This window comes from Quercus lobata, chromosome 9, assembly GCF_001633185.2.
Source record: "Quercus lobata isolate SW786 chromosome 9, ValleyOak3.0 Primary Assembly, whole genome shotgun sequence".
Taxonomy (NCBI): Eukaryota; Viridiplantae; Streptophyta; class Magnoliopsida; order Fagales; family Fagaceae; genus Quercus; species Quercus lobata.
Window position 1 is genome coordinate 5,867,307 of NC_044912.1, and position 19,085 is coordinate 5,886,391.

The 19,085-nt window shown below is 31.8% G+C and overlaps 2 protein-coding genes across 2 annotated transcripts; both read left to right on the top strand.

The window, feature by feature from the left end:
* Window positions 1-3,749: 3,749 nt before the first annotated feature.
* Window positions 3,750-7,570, top strand: LOC115962116 (benzyl alcohol O-benzoyltransferase-like). The gene is made up of 2 exons (XM_031081000.1): window positions 3,750-4,223; window positions 6,453-7,570. Exons 1-2 carry the CDS (start codon window positions 3,777-3,779, stop codon window positions 7,383-7,385), a joined length of 1,380 nt encoding a protein of 459 aa, XP_030936860.1. The 5' UTR covers window positions 3,750-3,776; the 3' UTR covers window positions 7,386-7,570.
* Window positions 7,571-10,630: 3,060 nt separating this feature from the next.
* Window positions 10,631-14,876, top strand: LOC115959195 (benzyl alcohol O-benzoyltransferase-like). Its single transcript, XM_031077511.1, has 2 exons — window positions 10,631-11,162; window positions 13,876-14,876. Exons 1-2 carry the CDS (start codon window positions 10,716-10,718, stop codon window positions 14,773-14,775), a joined length of 1,347 nt encoding a protein of 448 aa, XP_030933371.1. The 5' UTR covers window positions 10,631-10,715; the 3' UTR covers window positions 14,776-14,876.
* The last annotated feature ends 4,209 nt before the right edge of the window (window positions 14,877-19,085 follow it).

Below are 19,085 nucleotides of genomic sequence, written 5' to 3' on the forward strand. Positions count from 1 at the left end.
GCTCTACAAAGAATAGAGGCAACTCCCCCTATGAAGAGTAACAACTCCTTCTAAGAACAACAAAGGTTAAAAAAAAAAATTTCTCTCCCTATAAAAATAGGAAAAACAAAACATGTTTTGGGAAAAATAGTTTAGGGGAAAATTTAGAAAGGGGGAAAAACTAAAAGAAACATAAGTTGAGGATACACTTAAAAAAAAAATATTGTCTCTTTCAATAAATGCAAACTTGATACTATGTGACTCATAAATATATGCATGCAATGTGTTTGAGAAAAAATATTTGCACATTGATTATATATCATATCTTTTAAGAAAAATATTTTCTACAGTTCACACATAAAAATAGCATCTACTAAAAAGTACATAACTCAAAAATTAATCAATCAATTTTTAAATCAAGTTGAGTACCTAACTTAGCAAAGTATTTGCATGTTATGTATGAAAACAATGAAAGATATAACTGCAAAACTGTAAGATGGATACAGAAAACAATGCAATGCATGTGAATCCTAAACATAATTGATGCATGAAAAACAATTTGGTCAAAAACTTAGAAATTGAAAATTTTTCAGTTTCGATCGGTCGAGCAACGATCGAATACCAATCGAGTCAAGCAAAAGCAAGCTTCAAAAAGGTGGAAATTTTCGATTGATCGAAAAACAGATTCGATCGATCCAAAACTTAAAAAAATAGATTTGATTAATCAGATACTAATCGAATAGCAATCAAGCTAGGCCGAGAGCAATGATTAAAAATCAAGGGATTTTCGATCGGTCAAAAATCACATTCGATTGATCGAAATTCTAGAAATTTGAATTTTTGAAAAACTGCAAAAGATTATGCAGAAACTAGTCAAACCAAGGAATTTCATGAATGAAATGCATGAGAATGAGTTTAAATGTTTTTCAAAAACATGAGTTTTCAACCTAGAACTTCAAAACAAAGATTTTCAAACTCCTACCCCAAAATTTTCAACCCTTGAACATATTTTGTATCAAAATCATAAAATATATAATCTTGAATGGCCAAACTAGATTCACACACAATTTCATTTACAATGCTTAGTAAAGAATAACTTGTGAAGTGTGTGCAACTAGTAAAAGCACGAGATACATGTGGAGTTATTTGTAGATAGTAATCAAGCACAATTTCTACATTATTCATCACATAAATTTGAGAGTGACTATCACCTAAAGAATTACATCATATAACTCCAACATCTCTTAGAAAACAAGCTTACAATCATGCATATATATATATATATGTGTGTCTTATCGAATGCATATATATATAAATATATATATATATATATATATATATATATATTTAAGGTTACATCTTATTTTCTTTTTATGCATGTGTTACACTTTCTCGAGTACAAAATCTTATAATATGCACTAAGGTGTTCATGATTTGCTAGTAAACAGTGGTGAGATGGTTATTTATGTCTTTCTCTTAGGATTTTTTATTCTTTAAAATCAAAAGCATGTGACTATAAAATCAAGAACATGTGATAAAAAACTATAAACACTCACACAAACATGCACTACATAACTAAAACTAGTAAAGTGCAGAAAAATAAGCTTATCAAAGTTAAATAAGATACACAACCATGAAATGTAAATTTTATAAGCCAACCTCAACTACACATTTATGATGTGTAATACAAAAGAAATAAAAATCTTTTTGGTTTCAAAAAAAAAAAATTATGACCAAAACTAAAAGCACACATTATGTTAAATGATTAAAAATGCAAATGTAATGCATGACAATTCTTAACTAAGCTATAGAGGGTACACAAACAAAGAATATCAATTTCTTTATTAACGCTTGAGTACATGTACAAACTAGTACATACTCACACAAAATCAAAATTAGCTTAGCACTTATATAACACATATTATTCAAGTTTCTCCACAATATTAAGCACGTTCTAAATCAAGAGAGAGATATTATAACTCATGTAATCCTCAAAACAAATAAAACAAGACACAAAATAAAATATTTTTGTTTTTTTGAAAATTTTCAATGTTTTTTGATTTTTGAATAATCAAAATAACCTAAGAAAATAAAACAACCAAAAATTAAAAATAAACATGTCCACAAATAATTGAAAGAATTAAATCAGGGACAAGTCAACAACACTCACCTTAGAGAATATTTTCTCACCCATATAGTACGAGTCTTCGGCTTTGTAGGTGAAAATCCATGAGAAGCAGTGTATTTGAGGGATTAGACCAATCTTCTAAAAAAGACTGAAATCTTGCAAATTCCTTTCACAAGCCTCAAAAAGATCAATTGAGACAATAGTGTCCTTTTTATTCAAAGCATCACAATAAAAAATAGTAAGACATTTAAAATTATCCATGATAACATGGATCAAGGATCAACTCTAGGTACAATAACCTAAAGGGTTAATCCACTCTGAGACCACTTATTATGTTTTATATTCCTGTAAACTAGATTGTTTAACTTAATTAATTAATCAAGTAAATACTTAAGTTTATTATTCAAATCTAGGTTAAAACAATAAAGTCATATCATGTAAAATAGCGAAAAAAATAAAGAACACAATGATATGATCACCTAGGAAAACCAAACCGGTAAAAAACTTGGGGAGGATTTAACCTAACTATTCTCAAGGTAAAAAGCAAATCTACTAGAAAGAATTGAAGTTTACAATAAGACTTAGACCACTAACATCCTATTATTACTACACGTAGAACTTATTACCACGAACCCATGATAGCTCCGAGTCCACGGACTACTTCTTTTCTTGGCCTTTGCAATACAAGCACCCACACTTGTGACTTTGAGATCTCATTCAAAGGTTTATCAACACAAACTCTTATTTTTGTGACTTCAAGACCACCCTTGAAAGTTTAGATCATCAGCACCTTTGATGACTAGATAAGGTAGCAACTTCTACAACACCGAATCTTAAGATTCTTCAAGGAATAACATCGGTAGAAGATATAAGAGAGTTTTTTAAGTACAAAACCTTAGATATAAAGGAGGTACACTCTTCTCTCTCTGAAAAGCCTTATTAAAAACAGGTTTAGGGTTTCCTTTATATACTAGAAGAAATAGATCTGAAACCCTATTATTATTAATATTACCCGGTTGAAATTTTAACTAGAGATTAACATATTAAATGAGATAAAGATTTACTCCACTACTCATGACACCATTAAACTCAGTAATGGGATTCTCAAAAAACTCGGTAATGAAAATGGTCAGATTTATGTTTAACCCTCACTTCAAAATTGAAAATCCCATTGTAATTGGCGAAAATGAGAGACTTTTATTTTTTGGAAACCGAAAGAGAAAATGAAGATATGTCAAGGAATAATCTAACATCTGAACTTGGAAAAGTCACATAGTCAAAAGAGACGACATTGAAATTTGGATTAATCAGAGATGGATCATTGAGCGAACAAAATTTGACTTGAATGTAGCAAATTGCCAATTGCAAACAACCGTTGTTAACGGTGTGGATTTGGATTAGTTGGGTCTTCACCAAATAGTTTGACAAAGTCCTGACTAAATCGTTGACCGTGTCCCATAAAAATAAAAAAAAATAAAAAAAAAAACTGTTGACCGTGCATTATTCTTTGAAGAAGTAGATAATAGGTATTTCAAGAGCACGTAATTGGTAGCACTACGAGCAAGAAAATCGCAATTCTCTTCATCTCTTGCTATAAATTCTACTTTGAAATATCAATCAATACACAGTACAACCTCTAAGTCTAAGCCCCACAACTTTCTTAGCTGGCATGGCACCAACACCAACCTCTCTAGTGTTCAAAGTACGAAGGTGTAAACCAGAACTGGTTGCTCCTGCTAAGCCCACACCCCACGAATTCAAACAACTTTCTGATATTGATGATCAAGAGGGTCTTCGGTTTCAAATCCCACTCATACAATTCTATAAATATGATCCCTTAATGAAAGGTAGAGACCCTGTGAGAGTCATTAGAGAGGCACTTGCAAAAACACTTGTGTTTTACTACCCATTTGCTGGTAGACTTAGGGAAGGAACTGGCCGAAAGCTTGTAGTAGAATGCACTGGTGAGGGTATCATCTTTATTGAGGCTGATGCTGATGTTACACTTGAACAGTTTGGTGATTCACTTCAACCCCCATTTCCATGTTGGGAGGAGCTCCTCTTTGATGTTCCTGGCTCTGTAGGGATCCTTAATTGCCCATTATTGCTTATTCAGGTACATATACAGCTCATTCTAGTCATATATATCATTGTAGGGTCATAATTTACCTTACCTGGATGATTAATTTTGCGTGTTTAGGATCAAAACAACATATAATTTAAAGTTTAAGTAGTGTTTTTTAAAAATAAAAATATTATATATATTTAACATTTAAAATTTATTCTTCTTACTGTTTGAGAAGAAAGATTACTAATTAAGTTTATGTATTTGAATTTTATTAAAATCTATTTTTAAATTGATAGTACGACTCTTCAACTTAAAGCGTAGAACAATAGAATCTAGTTTATTAAAATCAATAATGACTTCAATAAATAATAAAATTACACAATACAGTCAATATATCTAAACAAAGACTTAAACATATCTCTTTTTTGTTAATTGAGCTACAATGCTCTTATCATACAAAAAGGACTTTAACATGTAATTCAATAAATTAATACTAACAAAATTAAGATTAATTTTACATATTTTACATAGAGAATTAAATATCATGATTCAACTGTTGAATTATAAAAAAGATTAAATTTATTTTGTTGTACAGCCGAACTAAAATTTTGGGGCCATTCTCTCATAAGGGGCCTTAGGTGATGCCCAATTGCCGTAGCCTAAGAATCAGCCTCGGTAATGAAACTAATAATATGACTATACAAGAATTTGACCTTAGTCTTCCTATTTTTTTACCTATTCCTAATTTTTATTAAGACCTTATTTTATATATATATATATATATATATATGAGTTTAAATTACATCTAGTTTAACTCTAAACAATGTTACACTAATAAATAAATTGTTATTGAATTTATATTTTGAAAAAATCACCATTGGGCTACATGTTTTATATGTTCATAATATGCATGTCAATTTTCATGTCAATCGGATGTTATTTACCATTCGATCCATAAACTCATATTTTATGTATTATTTTAAATTACAAAAACTTGAATTTAAACAATTGATTGACCATGACATGATTATTGATCTTTTATTATCTTTAATTTGTAAGTATGGAGAATATACGAAAATAATATAATCCAACGGTGAATATACTAGCTTTTTTTTTTTGTTTGGGGGGGGGGGGGGGGGGGAGGGAGCAATGGCCCCCCCCTGCCCTACTGTAGGTCCGTCCCTGCAGAGGTGAAATATTGGTGCAAGGCAAAGAGAGATATAGAGTATTATGTTTAGTAGCAAAAATGAGACTTTAAACAGGGGTCCGTTAGGGTATGAACAATTTTTTTTATTATTATAAGTTTTTTTTTTTGCTGCTAGGTCTGACTTTGCATTCCATCAAGACAAAGTTTTGCTTTTGTAGTCACTGTCCTCATGTAAAACAATGCCGTTTGTCACATTCCTCCACACACCAAAAAGCAATTATTATACTTTAACTGATTCGTTAATGATACATTATAGTACTAAATTTGTGAGAAAGTAGAAGCTGAACAAAAAAAACAAACAAACAAACGTCGTTGGCATCGTATGTTGTTTTGATCCTAAAGACGCGAAATTATTCATCCAGGTTAGGTAAATTATAAATTCTACTTCGAAAAACATCATAAACTTCCTCATTATTTTTAATACTCTCATTAAACCCCTTTCTTCTCAGCATGGCACCACCAGCCACCTCTCTAGTGTTCACAATAAGAAGGTGCAAACCAAAACTAGTTGTCCCAGCTAAGCCCACACCTCATAAATTCAAACAACTTTCTAATATTAATCACCCTGTGATAGTCATTAGACACTTGCACAAACACTAGTTTTTTACTACCCATTTGCTGGTAGGCTTAGGCAAGGGCTTGGCCGGAAGCTTGTAGTAGAAAAGAAATTGGTGAGGCTGTCATGTTTATTGAGGCCAATGCTGATATTACTAACAGTTTGGTCATGCACTTCACCCTCCATTCCCAATGCCGATGTTCCTGGCTCTAGGGGCATCATTCATTGCCCGTTATTACTCATTCAGGTCCATATATATACGTATAGATGGAAAATTATTGGTATTTTGGTACCTTGTTCTCTTGAAGATGGAAAATGTTAACCTTTACAAGTAATAGATATGATTGATGGATGTCAAACAACATGACAAATGAAAGATATATAAAAAGTTACCCTTTTATAATTGGTGGCACATGCGTTTAAAGGTTACGTAGTACAATTATAATATATCTCTAGCATCATTCTTTATTAATTACATAAACCAATTATCATGTTGCCCGGTGATGATTGGCAGGTGACACGTCTCAAGTGTGATGGTTTCATCTTCGCCCTTCGCCTCAACCACACGATGAGTGATGCCCCTGGAGTGGTGCAATTCATGATGGCAGTGGGCGAGATGGCACGTGGTGCAAGTGCTCCCTCTATCTTACCCGTGTGGCAGAGACATCTCCTTCAAGCAAGGGATCCACCTCATGTGACATGCACACACCGAGAGTACGACGAAATGGTTGCGGACACCATTGTTTCAATCCCAGTTATTGACAACATGGCCCACCGTGCCATTTTCTTTGGCCCCACTGAGGTGTCCGCACTCAGGAGATTCATGCCACATCACTTGAAACAATGCTCCACCTTCGAGTTGCTCACCGCTTGCATCTGGCGTTGTCGAACCATAGCTCTCCATACAAAACCCCATGAAGTGGTTCGTGTGTTGTGTATTGTCAACGCACGTGATAAATTCAACCCTCCTTTACCCACTGGTTATTATGGCAACGTTTTTGCGTTCTCTGTGGCACTCACAACTGCAGAGAAGCTTTGTGAGAATCCATTGGGTTACGCTGTGGAATTGGTGAAGAAGGCGAAGGACAACGTAACAGAGGAGTACATGCAATCGGTTTCTGATCTTATGGTGATTAAGGGTCGGCCCCACTTCTATGGGGTGGGGTCATACGTTGTGTCGAGTGTGGCACGTGCCAGATTTGGAGGGGTGGACTATGGGTGGGGTAAATCGATTTATGGTGGGCCAGCCAAGGGTGAGGTGGGGGCCATCCCCGGAGTGTCATGCTTTCAAATACCTGGTAAGAATAGTAAAGGAGAGAATGGAATAATGGTGCCAATTTCCCTGCCAGTCCAAGCCATGGAAAGATTCGTAAAGCAGTTGGATTGTTTGTTGAAGGACCAGCAAGTTACTGATAAGAAATCCAAGTTTATTGTCTCTAGCTTGTGAGCCCAATTTACCAAGAGTTGGTAGAGTTTGAATTTTATATTGTAGTAGATTAGTGTTTAGGGAAAAATTTATTGCACTATAAAAGTGCAATAATACACTAAAAACATAACTTTAAGTCACATTTTTAGTGTATTTGGGCAGTGTGTATTTGCACACACGGTGTAATAAGCACTGCCCTAGTTTTTATAAGGAGTACAAGTAGTTAATTTCAACTTTAAATTCAAATTTTTATTAGTTTTTTGGTATTTGTTAATTAAGGTTAGACCCTTTTAAAGTCCTCAAAACTGGTTTACAAATGACTGTTGTGACTTGAATGCTAGAGTGTGAGATACCCAGTGCGATGACTGAATGAAGATAGGCAATGTGCACGTTCTGAGCTGAGCGTGACTGTGTGAGAAGCTAAAAATGCAATTGACTGAATGAAAATATAGCAAATACGCATGTATTATATCTTATGCATTACTGCAAATATATTTTACCCAAAAAAAGGTATCGAACTTTTCATCAAGTTTAAACTGCTTCGTGAATCGTGATAGATACTGGCATGATTGTCATCATGTCATGTGATTAGGAGATATTCTGCACCACCAGATCACAAGCGATAAACCATAAAATTTGGAGAGTGTGTAATCCAAGCTAGAAAGTTTTTACTCATGCGCGCCTTCAAACCTGTGTCTACTGGCAGTATTTGTATGGGAAAAAAAATATGATTGCCTTCATGTAATGATCTGTAACTATGGTCAACAATTGCAGAAATTGAAGAGGGCTTGTGACAAGAGAAGAACGAGAGTGCTTTAATACAGCAGAACTCTAGAGTCACAAACAATTTTACAAATTGTTGATATGATAAATAGTTATTAGTAAGTAAAAAAATAATATTAATGTTAGGTCCAAATGAAAAACAGTAAAAATTTATCACAACAACAGCTTATAAAACTTTTTGTGTCTGTAGTATTAATTACTCACATATGCATAGCACTCATTACAAAACTCAGATGGTAATTACAACTTATTGGTTTTAGTTTGGCCCTAATACACTTTATTTCTACAAACTTTTTATTTGCTTCATTTTTACTTCCTAAGATTTGGATTAAAATAAAATAGCGCAAAAGTTTTTGAAGCTTGGATATATGAACCCTAACAGTTTCATTTAATCCAAACTTTGGAAATAAAAAAAAAAAAAAATTAAATCTGTATTTTTAGAATCAGACAATCGAATGTAGCAATTGAAAATTTATAAAGTTGTGAGAGGCCATACAAAAGGGAAAAAAAATTATAAATTATAGTATATTTTTAATACTAGTATTTAAGAGCATAATTAATTGATTCATAAAAACTTAAATAATTTGTATTCACTAAAAACCAAATGGAGAGGCCCCTTCTCATTGTTTGTTTAGATTGGGATTAACAAAAAGAAAGTCTTAGAACCTGAATCACGTGATCCGTTTGTCGAAACTGGCTTGTACCGAAAGGCCATATATAGTTACTTTTCGAGCGGAATTGGTTGAATTGTGTGTGTCTGTCAGTTTATCAAAAAAAAAAAAAAAGTGTGTGTCGGTCTTTTTTTTCTTTTTTTCTTTTTTTTTTGGTTTTTCTTATATTAGCGTTGTTTGTTAGCAGAAAACGTGAAACATACTCCCACGTGAATTATCTCTGGAAGATAAGGAATGGATGGAGGCGGTTAAAACATATGATATCAAGACAAAAGTGGCTCTAGGTGGGTGGGATCCATATGGGGCCTGGTTGGGATTATGGTAAGATATAAGTGAAAAATAATTATGTAAATTGGTCCATAATAACTAAAAGATAATATAATCATAGTATAATATATTTTTATATTACTATATATTCGGTTAATATATTGGGATTATACGGGATTATATATATATATATATATATATATAAAGTAGCAGTAACTTCGAAATAGTACATGGTTTGAATTGGTACTAAAAATGTTTTGTTTCTTGGCCAATTGAAATAGCCTTGGATACTATTGACTTCCTGAATTTAGTAATACTAATTGGAGTTTCATAGTAAGTTTCTTTTTATACTTCAGTCCCTAACTTGGATTTCTGGCTCTATCCTAGTTTATATGAAAATAACAAATAAGCAATCATAGACTACTACATAATGAGAATTGTGACAAAAATTGTGAATTCGTTTATAGTAGTAATAGTCTCTTTAGACCCTATATATATATATATATATATATATCCTTATATTTTAACTATATTTTGTTTATATACATCTTTTATGCATCAAACTTCATTGAAAAAAATATTTTATCAAGAAATTTTATATTAAAAATTATAAAAGAAATATAAATATAAAAATAATAATTCGAGAAAAAAAAAATACAAAAATAATGTTACCATTGAAAAGTGTTAAAAGTTCAAATTTTATATAATTATTTATTATTTTTCATAAAATGAGTGTATAAGAAAAAACATTTAGAAATAATTAATTATATATTAAACTCTTTAATTTGCTATGGTTTTGAGGTTAAACTTTAAAGTTTTAAATGCACAATGGTTACTATATGGTCCAAAAAAAATCGTGTTATAATAATCATTTCGTGAGTTTAACAAAAATCTTAAGGTTGTTCTACGTACACGTAGTACGTACTAGAAAATCATTAAATGAGAATTCTAAGTAAAATTTTGACCATTAAAAAAATAAAACAAAAGTACACTAAGAAATATCTTGTTGTGTGGGATTTAAGTGATAATGAATGCCATCCATTCATGTTCCATCGCCATTATACTTTTGTTTGCCATTACTTAAAAAGGAATGGATGGAAGTTGTTGAATAACAAATGAGAGTTGCCTTCGGACTGTAGATCTCTCTTTTTCCACCTTCAACATTGATTGATCAATAAGCAAATTGTATCTTTACATCCACATGTTCCGTAGATCTCTCTCGATCTGTCTCCGATAGAAAAAATCACAATTATTGTCTCCTCTATTAAAAGGTGAAAGTATGTTGCAATTATCCTTCATTTTTTTGTTGTTAAAATTTAGAGAAATGTTATGATTCTTTTAGGACATAAGTTAACAATCCATTTAAAGAAAGTTTTTATGGGAAAAAGAAAAAAAGTAATTAATATTTTGACAACTTTTTTTCATTTCTCATAAATGCAGTGTCAAAACTTTCCTAAAATAGATTGTTAACCATTGTCCTATGGGTATTCGTTAGCATGACCCTAAAATTTATCCTTCACTTGCTCGCTATAAATTCTACTTCGAAAAACATCATAACTCACACTACAACAATAACCACCGAAAACTTCCTCATTATTCTTATATACTCTCATCAAACCCCCTTCTTGGCATGGCACCACAAGCCACCTCTCTAGTGTTCATAGTAAGAAGATGCAAGCCAGAACTAGTTGTCCCAGCTAAGCCCACACCCCATGAATTCAAACAACTTTCTGATATTGATGACCAAGAGGGCCTTCGATTTCAAATCCCATTCATACAATTCTATAAATATGATCCCTCAATGAAAGGTAGAGACCCTGTGAGAGTCATTAGAGAGGCACTTGCAAAGACACTTGTGTTTTACTACCCATTTGCTGGTAGGCTTAGGGAAGGACCTGGCCGAAAGCTTGTAGTAGAATGTACCGGTGAGGGTATCGTCTTTATTGAGGCTGATGCTGATGTTACACTTGAACAGTTTGGTGATACACTTCAACCACCATTTCCATGCTGGGAGGAGCTCCTTTTTGAAGTTCCTGGCTCTAGAGGGATCCTTAATTGCCCATTATTGCATATTCAGGTACATATTTGGTTAAAGAACTCCTATAACATCTAAATCGTTGGATGATTATAACAAGAAAACAAATTCCCCAGCCTGTTACAGTTTCCCACGATTATTGGGAATATCATTTTTGCCTAAAAACCACATGACAATTTTAAAAGAAACTTTTTAAAGTAAGTCAGAGATACAACTTCTGTCGTAACTTGTTGGAGCAATTAACTATATGAATGTTGAAAAAAAATGTTATGGATCAATGTGGAAGTGATTATTCACTATCCATAGTCAACAAGTTGTATAAAAAAAGCATGTCAGTAGAAGAAAAAAGACCATAAATTTATTAGTCAGGATATGTTTGGTAGACTGTAATAGGCGTTGTAATGTAATAGTTATTCTTATAGTTTAGTTATTCTTTAGTTTGGTTATGTTTTTATTACAAGAAATAATCATTTCTTATAAATAGCTATTCTTCAAAATGAGGAATAAATATTTTTCTGTAAAAGGTTGTATTAGTTGTTCCTTAGTGAGTGTAATAATTTCAAAACTTAATATATTTCCAAATAAAAAAACTTTCCATATACATCTAATAATTATAAAAATAAAAAATCATAAAAAATAATACATATCTCTCTTAAATTTAAAAATAACAATTTTTAAGGAGATATAATTGTATGAGTAAAATATTTCCTAAAATAAATGTTAAGTTTCATTCTAATGTTACAACTCACAACAAAACTAATGAATAGGTTTAGTTATTACATTACAACACATTTTATTCTTAATAATAAATATTATAATTCCTGTTGTAATCTTCATTCAGTGTACCAAACGTACCCTTAGTGAATTTTCTTAGTTTTTTTTTTTTTTTTTTGGCTAAAAGTGAATTTCCTTAGTTACAACTATTTAAAATAACTATTTTATTAGGTGCAACTTTTAGTCATGCAGAGCAATTCCACACATTTTGGGGTTGAAGGCAAAAATTAAATTGAGACATTTAATAAATTACAACTTACTTATCTGTGGTTTGGTCGAAATTTAAGTTACCTACCGGTGGTTTGAAATTTGATACTTTACCCACCTGAGATTAATCCAGTTAAATTTCTGTATCCCATCTTTGTTAAAAACAAGACTAAATATGTAATTTTGCTCTATTTGTATGTCTCTTTCCTCCAAAAACATAAAAACCATAAAAGTACAAGATCAAATAAGATCAAAAAGAATCCAGTGGAATACTTGCATCATGGGATTTCAAATCACAAGTATGCAATTTAAATTTCGGTCAACCTTAGGTAGGTAAAGTGTCCAATTTTAAACCATAGATAGACAACTTAAATTTTAACCAAACCGCATGCGGGTAAGTTGTAATTTTCCCTTTAATATATTTACATATTGAAATAATTTTTTTTTTCATACTTCAAATCTACTCTTTTCAATTTTTAGACACAAAACTACTAGTTAAATTTTTTTATTCAAATTTATCCAGAGAAATTTTTTTAGACTCGATCAAACTTTTAATTCTTCTTACTTTTTTTTTTTTCATATCCAGGTATATATTTTTTAGTAGACGTTTATAATTTAAAAATAGTTACAACCAAAAGAAACTCTATTTATAAAATTATAATAATTAGAAACAAAACAACTTCAAGCGTAGAGTAATAGAGTATTCATTACATTACTAAATGAATTGGATAAAGCAACATAATACAATTGAAAATATACACTATCTATTGGGATAAGCAACCAAATACTAAAAGCTTTTAATGAAATTATATTTTAATATCTTTAAATAAATTTTAATTATAAATTTATTTACCATTACTTAGTTATATAGTTTTTTGATTTTTTTTCATAAATAATATTTTTTGTTAACAACTACAATGTGTGTGTGTGTGAATGTGTATATATATACATTTAATTTTTTAAAATATGGAAATGGACATAGTTGTGTAAAGCCACAAACCAACTAATTTGGTTAAAGATAAAATTTGGCTACAAACTTGGTTGTACTTAATGCCTACATATTTCCACTAAAAAATCAACATGGCTACGTATTTTAAAAATCCAACCATTGGATTGTATATTCTTTATGTTCGTGCCAATTGAAAGTTGTTTATTATTTGATCCATAAAATTATTATTTATTCATAATTTTAAATTACAAAAACTTAAAATTTAAACATTTAATTAATGACATAACTATTGATTTTTTTTTTTTTATAGAAATTTTGCAAGTATAAAGGATATAGAAAAAAAATATAATATAATGATGGCTTTGTCAAAATTCACGTCAAATAAAAATATATTAAGTGAAGTTGTATTAATTAGCTACAACTAAGTTTGTAGCCAAATTTTGTCATTTGATTAACAAAGAAATATATATATACACACACATTTGTATTGTTCTTTTTATAATTCTACTTAATCACTTTCACTCTCATTAAAATTTTTTTGAGTACTTTCACCTTGTAAAAAAAAAAAAAGAAACAACTTTCTCAGTACTTTCTTGTCTACAACAATACAACTTTACAATTGGCTTTTTATACTAATTTGTGTAAAAATTACTTTTGTTCAATGTTTCTTTAAAAATATATTATGAATTATAATTATAGGTTTTTTAATTTTTTTTAATTGAAATGTAGGATCACACCGATCCTAGTAAAATCTCAATTTTGATAGCCGCTTGATCGTAGATATGTCTTTTTCAATAATGTCATTGTGTTGATTTGACCGAACAGGTGACGCGTCTCAAGTGCGGTGGATTCATCTTTGCCATAGGTCTTAACCACGCCATAAGCGACGGAATCGGACTTGTCCAATTCATGATGGCCGTAGGCGAGGTTGTGCGTGGTGCAAGCTCCCCATCCATTCTACCTGTATGGCAGAGACATCTCCTTGATGCACGTGACCCACCACGTGTGACATACTCGCATCCTGAGTACGACGAAGTGGTGGACACTAAGGGCACCATTATCCCACTAGATGACATGTCCCACCGCTTCTTCTTCTTCGGACCCACTGAGATTTCTACCCTCCGTAAATTTGTGCCACACCACTTAAGTCAATGCTCTACATTTGAGTTACTCATAGCTTATCTCTGGCGTTGTCGCACCATAGCGATCCAACCTGACCCAGACGAGGAGGTCCGCGTTATTTTCGCAGTCAATGCATCTGCAAAACTCAACCCTCCATTACCAACCGGTTATTACGGCAACAGCTTTGCATTGCCTGCGGCAGTTACGACTGCAGAGAAACTGTGTAAGAAACCATTGGGTTATGCTTTGGAATTGGTGAAGAAAGCGAAGAATAAAGTAAATGAGGAGTACATGCGGTCATTGGCTGATATGTTGGTCATTAGGGGTAGGCCCCACTTCACTGTGGTGAGGACCTTCGTTGTGTCGGATTTGACACGTGCCGGGTTTCAAAAGGTAGATTTTGGGTGGGGCAAACCGATTTATGGTGGGCCAGCCAAAGGTGGGGTCGGGGCTATACCTGGTGTGATTTGCACGTTTATTCCCGTCAAGAATGGTATGGGGAAGAATGGGATTGTTGTTCCGATTTGCTTGCCAGCTCCAGCTATGGAAATATTCGTTAAGGAGTTGGATGGGTTGTCCAAGTTTATTGTCTCTAGCTTGTAAATGTAAATCCACTCACTGTAATCAAGTGAACGAAAGCATGCATTACTGCGTGTGTTGGGTTATTTTCTAAAACTTAATAAATAAATAAGAGTGGTTTTTTATATTGAGAAAAAATTAAGAGTTTTTTAAAGAAGAATTCGTGAGACTTGTGTAATGAAATTCGAAGATACAAAATGTTTTACACATTTTTTTAGAGATTAAATTTAATAAGACGTAGTGTAAAAGTCCACTTTTACACCCTGCGATGATATTGTGCCACATAAGAATTTTAAAAACAAGAGATTAGGTAGATTACTGCCACACACACAATCACACTTCCACCGTTAGCTAATATGATAATAATAAAATTAAAACCCAAAGTAACCTTCAACCTGTTACCCATACACGCTGCCAGAGATGCTGTGGGCGACGTTGGAGTCTAGAATATATGCCGAAGTCACCATGGATGTGTTTTCTTGATGTTTTAAGAAAAGACCATTGTCAACCAATATAAGCTTTGGATATGAGGGAAACTTAAACATTATTTTCTTTTCTTTTGCTAAAGGAGGAAATTAATTTATTCTCTCTTATCGCGTACTGGTTCCTTTTGTTTTGAGGAAAGGATGTTGGATTGACTTAGATTTTCAATTTCTACATAAAGACTTGCTTCTTTGCTAAAGTAATCCTTTGGAATATTGGACAAGGATGTTGGGTTAATACCAAAACTTCAAGATTCGGCTTAGAACCACCATGTCCATGGCAGCTCCGGCGTCTTTTATAGACTCCAACGTCATCGGTGGAAGCTTCTCGACCCAGCTGATCTTCAATAGCTTGCAGAGGAAGAAGTTTGGATTAGGTCTGGGACAGAGCCAGGACTTAAGGTCGAGGGGACAATTTTGCTGTTAGTTGCGTGTGGCAACTCTAGCCTTTGACTCTGTTACTTAACAGCTAATGGTTTATTTATTTATTTGTATTTTTTAAGTGTCAGATTGTTTGTTTTTGGTAAAATTAGTTGATTGAGTTTAATTGTTTTTAGCTTTACTATTGGTAATTTTTGTTGTTAGGTTATTTTTTGGGCTTGTTTATTTTGTTTTAGATTTTAGATCTAACCTTTAAAATGGGAAAAATGCTAAAGTTACAAACTTTTTTACAAATTGTTAATGTGGTGAGTGATTATTAGTAAGTAAAAATGTGATGTAAGTGATGGGTCCAAATACAAACTAATAAGAATTTACTACCTCAATAGTTTGTAAAAATATTGTATAAAAGGTTGTAGTTATAGTAATACACTTAAAAGAATCAACGATATTGTTAAGAGGAGCAAAGTGTAATTTTATAGAACAAGATTGCTAAAATTGGTACTTATATATATTAATATTTTTTTTTTTGACAAAAAAATTAGTGGGGGCCATTGCGCCACTTGTCCAAGTCTCCCTCCATCCCTAGATTAGGTTTTAATTTTCTAATAACGGAAGTGTAATCATGTGTGGCCACATCTAACCTCTTGTTTGTAATATTATGATGTGCATGACACAATATTATTGGAGGGTGTAAAAGTGAATTTTACAACAAATCCTTATCAAATTTTGACTTTTTTTTTAATATATAATTAAGGTGTCAAGTTTTGATTTATATGACTCATTATTTATTAAACACCAGACACTATTTTACATAAATATTTTTTAGAATAATACTGTTACACATAAATGGTTATTAAAAAAGTTGCATCTCTCTCTATCTTTATATATACACACACACATAGTGGTGGCTACAGGATTATTTTCTAGGGGATTCAATAAGAAACATAAATTATACAAAATTTTAAACAAAAGATAAATTATATATATCGACATCACAAAAAAACAAAATCTAAATGCAAAAAGTTTTACAATTGTCTTCTACAATATTTCATATTTTGAAATTGTTGCATGATACCTTCATTATCAATCCTATTAGCTACATATATTTCAATGTACATAGTCAAACAATCATTCATCCACTAATTTCCCATTTGATTTATTTATTTAAAATTTGTTAAGATCTAAATGAGCTTTTTCTAAGGTTTAAGATTAGCAAATTCTAGTTTTGTTGTTGGGCTAATTAAATTTTTTTCCTAAATTTTAGATCAACTTGGTCTGTTATTGAGATTTTTCTTTGTGTTTAAAAAGGTCAAGATATTGTAAAGAATTAAGATGATCATATTTAAGTTTATTTCAATTGGGCTTAAGGTTATGGTGTTCAAGTTTTTATTTTAAGTGCCAAAACAGGAAAAATAAGATAAAAATATTATAAAAATATTTTTTTGGTCCAATTCAGGGGGTTCATTTGAACCCTCGGGATTTCAAGTGGAACTGCCCCTATATATATATATATATATGAAAAGTACTACGTCCATAATATTTTTACAACAAATTATAGATGGTTAGTTGTTGTTATTTCTAATTTGAACCTACCATTAAAATTACTTTTTCATCTCACCAATAACAATCTGTTATATAGAATTTGTTGTGAAAGTATTGTGGACATAACATTTCGCTATATATATATATATATATATGAGATAAATATTACATTATTTAATATTTGTTGTGAGCTATGTGAAGACTCATTTTCCATTTTCTATACTAACTACATTTGATTCTTGCAGCACGACCACGAACGGAAATTTAGGAACAAACATTTTCATTTTTACTCTTTGCCTTTAAACCTGTGCCTGGCAGTATTTGTACGGACAAACAAATATGATTGCCTTCATGTAATGATATGTAACTAAGGTCAAAAAGTGCAGAAATTAAAGAGGGCTTGTGACAAGAACAACGAGGGAGCTTTAATACAACAGAACTCTATTTCAAATATAGGTTTTACTAATGCATGGCCTTAGGGTATACATTATTAGAGCATCCACAACAGTAAAGTTAAAAATATAACTATTTGGCACCATAAAAAGTTACTTTATCTATTTTACCTACTCACATGCTTCAACAGTAGATCTATTTTAGCTTTCAACACAATAAAATAATATATCTATTACAATAAAATAATATATCCACACAAACTCCCTAGATTTTCTTAGAGTTTCTTGGTAGCCAAACATAGCAACCCACACCCAACACTGCACAAACACCCACCACCACCACCACCAGTCCACAGCAAAAATAAAAAAATAAACCCAAATCCTCAATCTAGACCAAACAAAATCACCAACCGGAGACAAACCCAACACAAATCGGAGACAAACCCACACGTCGATGCTACCCATGTTGTCAACATCCTCGTCGATGCTTTGGTTTCTGATTACGCTACATCTGTCTCTCAACTTCGATCTCATCGCTCTACCCGTGGGTCTGAGGCAAATGGAGAATCGGCGGCGTGGGTCTGAGGTTGATCGGCAGCTTGGGACGGCGTGGGTCTAAGGCAGACAACAACTTGGGACGGCGTGGGTCTGAGAGAGTGACATTGAGAGAGTGAGCTTGAGAGAGATGAGCTTCAGATGAGATGAGAGTGAATGAGAGAGAGAGAGAGAGGCACAGTGTGATAAAAGAACGAAAAAAAAAAAAAAAAAAAAAAAAAAAAAAAAAAAAAAAAAAAAAGAAGAAGCAAGTTGTATTATTTTAATCCCGACTAGAATAATTTTTTTTTTTTTTTTTTTTTTAGCTCTCAGCTACAATGCACGTCTATTTATAGATGTGCATTGTAACAATAAAGTTATAAAAAAAAATAGATTTAGCTCTACTGCTGGATGGTGGTTTTTTGTGTTTTGGTGGAGCTAAAATAGCTATATAGCTATTTAGCTCCACTGCTGCAAATGTGTACACCATTTTATGAAAAAATGAAAAAAAAAAAAAAAATGACTAACTTTTTTGACAACTTTTTCAAATTTCTATAAAAAAATTATTAAAATAGTATACTAATGCATGCCATAACTAGACCCTTCAAATATATATACACAGCAGAACTCAAAAGTAATTACAACTTACCCCTTTTAGTTTGGCCCTAATACACTTTATTTCTACAAACTCTTTTTTGCTTCATTTTGGCTTTTTAAGATTTGGATTAAAATAAAATTGTGCAAAGGTTTTTGAAGTTTGGATGAACCTTAACGGTTTCATTTAATCCAAACTTAATTTAGACGCAGTATTTTTCTTTTTTCTTTTTTAAAGAATTAGACAATCAAATTAATGTAACAATTGAAAATTTATAAAGTTGTGATGGGCCATACAAAAGGAAATAAATTATAAATTATATTTTAATACTACTTGTATTTAAGAGCATAATCAATTGATGCATAAAAAATTAAATAATTTGTATTTACTAAAAACCAAGTGGCCAGG

Bases quoted from the DNA above. Each gene is read 5' to 3' on its own strand.
- LOC115962116 (XM_031081000.1), top strand. From the start codon at position 3,777: ATGGCACCAACACCAACCTCTCTAGTGTTCAAAGTACGAAGGTGTAAA. The intron at 4,224-6,452 runs GTACATATACAG...GATGATTGGCAG, and splicing joins GCCCATTATTGCTTATTCAG to GTGACACGTCTCAAGTGTGA.
- LOC115959195 (XM_031077511.1), top strand. From the start codon at position 10,716: ATGGCACCACAAGCCACCTCTCTAGTGTTCATAGTAAGAAGATGCAAG. The intron at 11,163-13,875 runs GTACATATTTGG...TTGACCGAACAG, and splicing joins GCCCATTATTGCATATTCAG to GTGACGCGTCTCAAGTGCGG.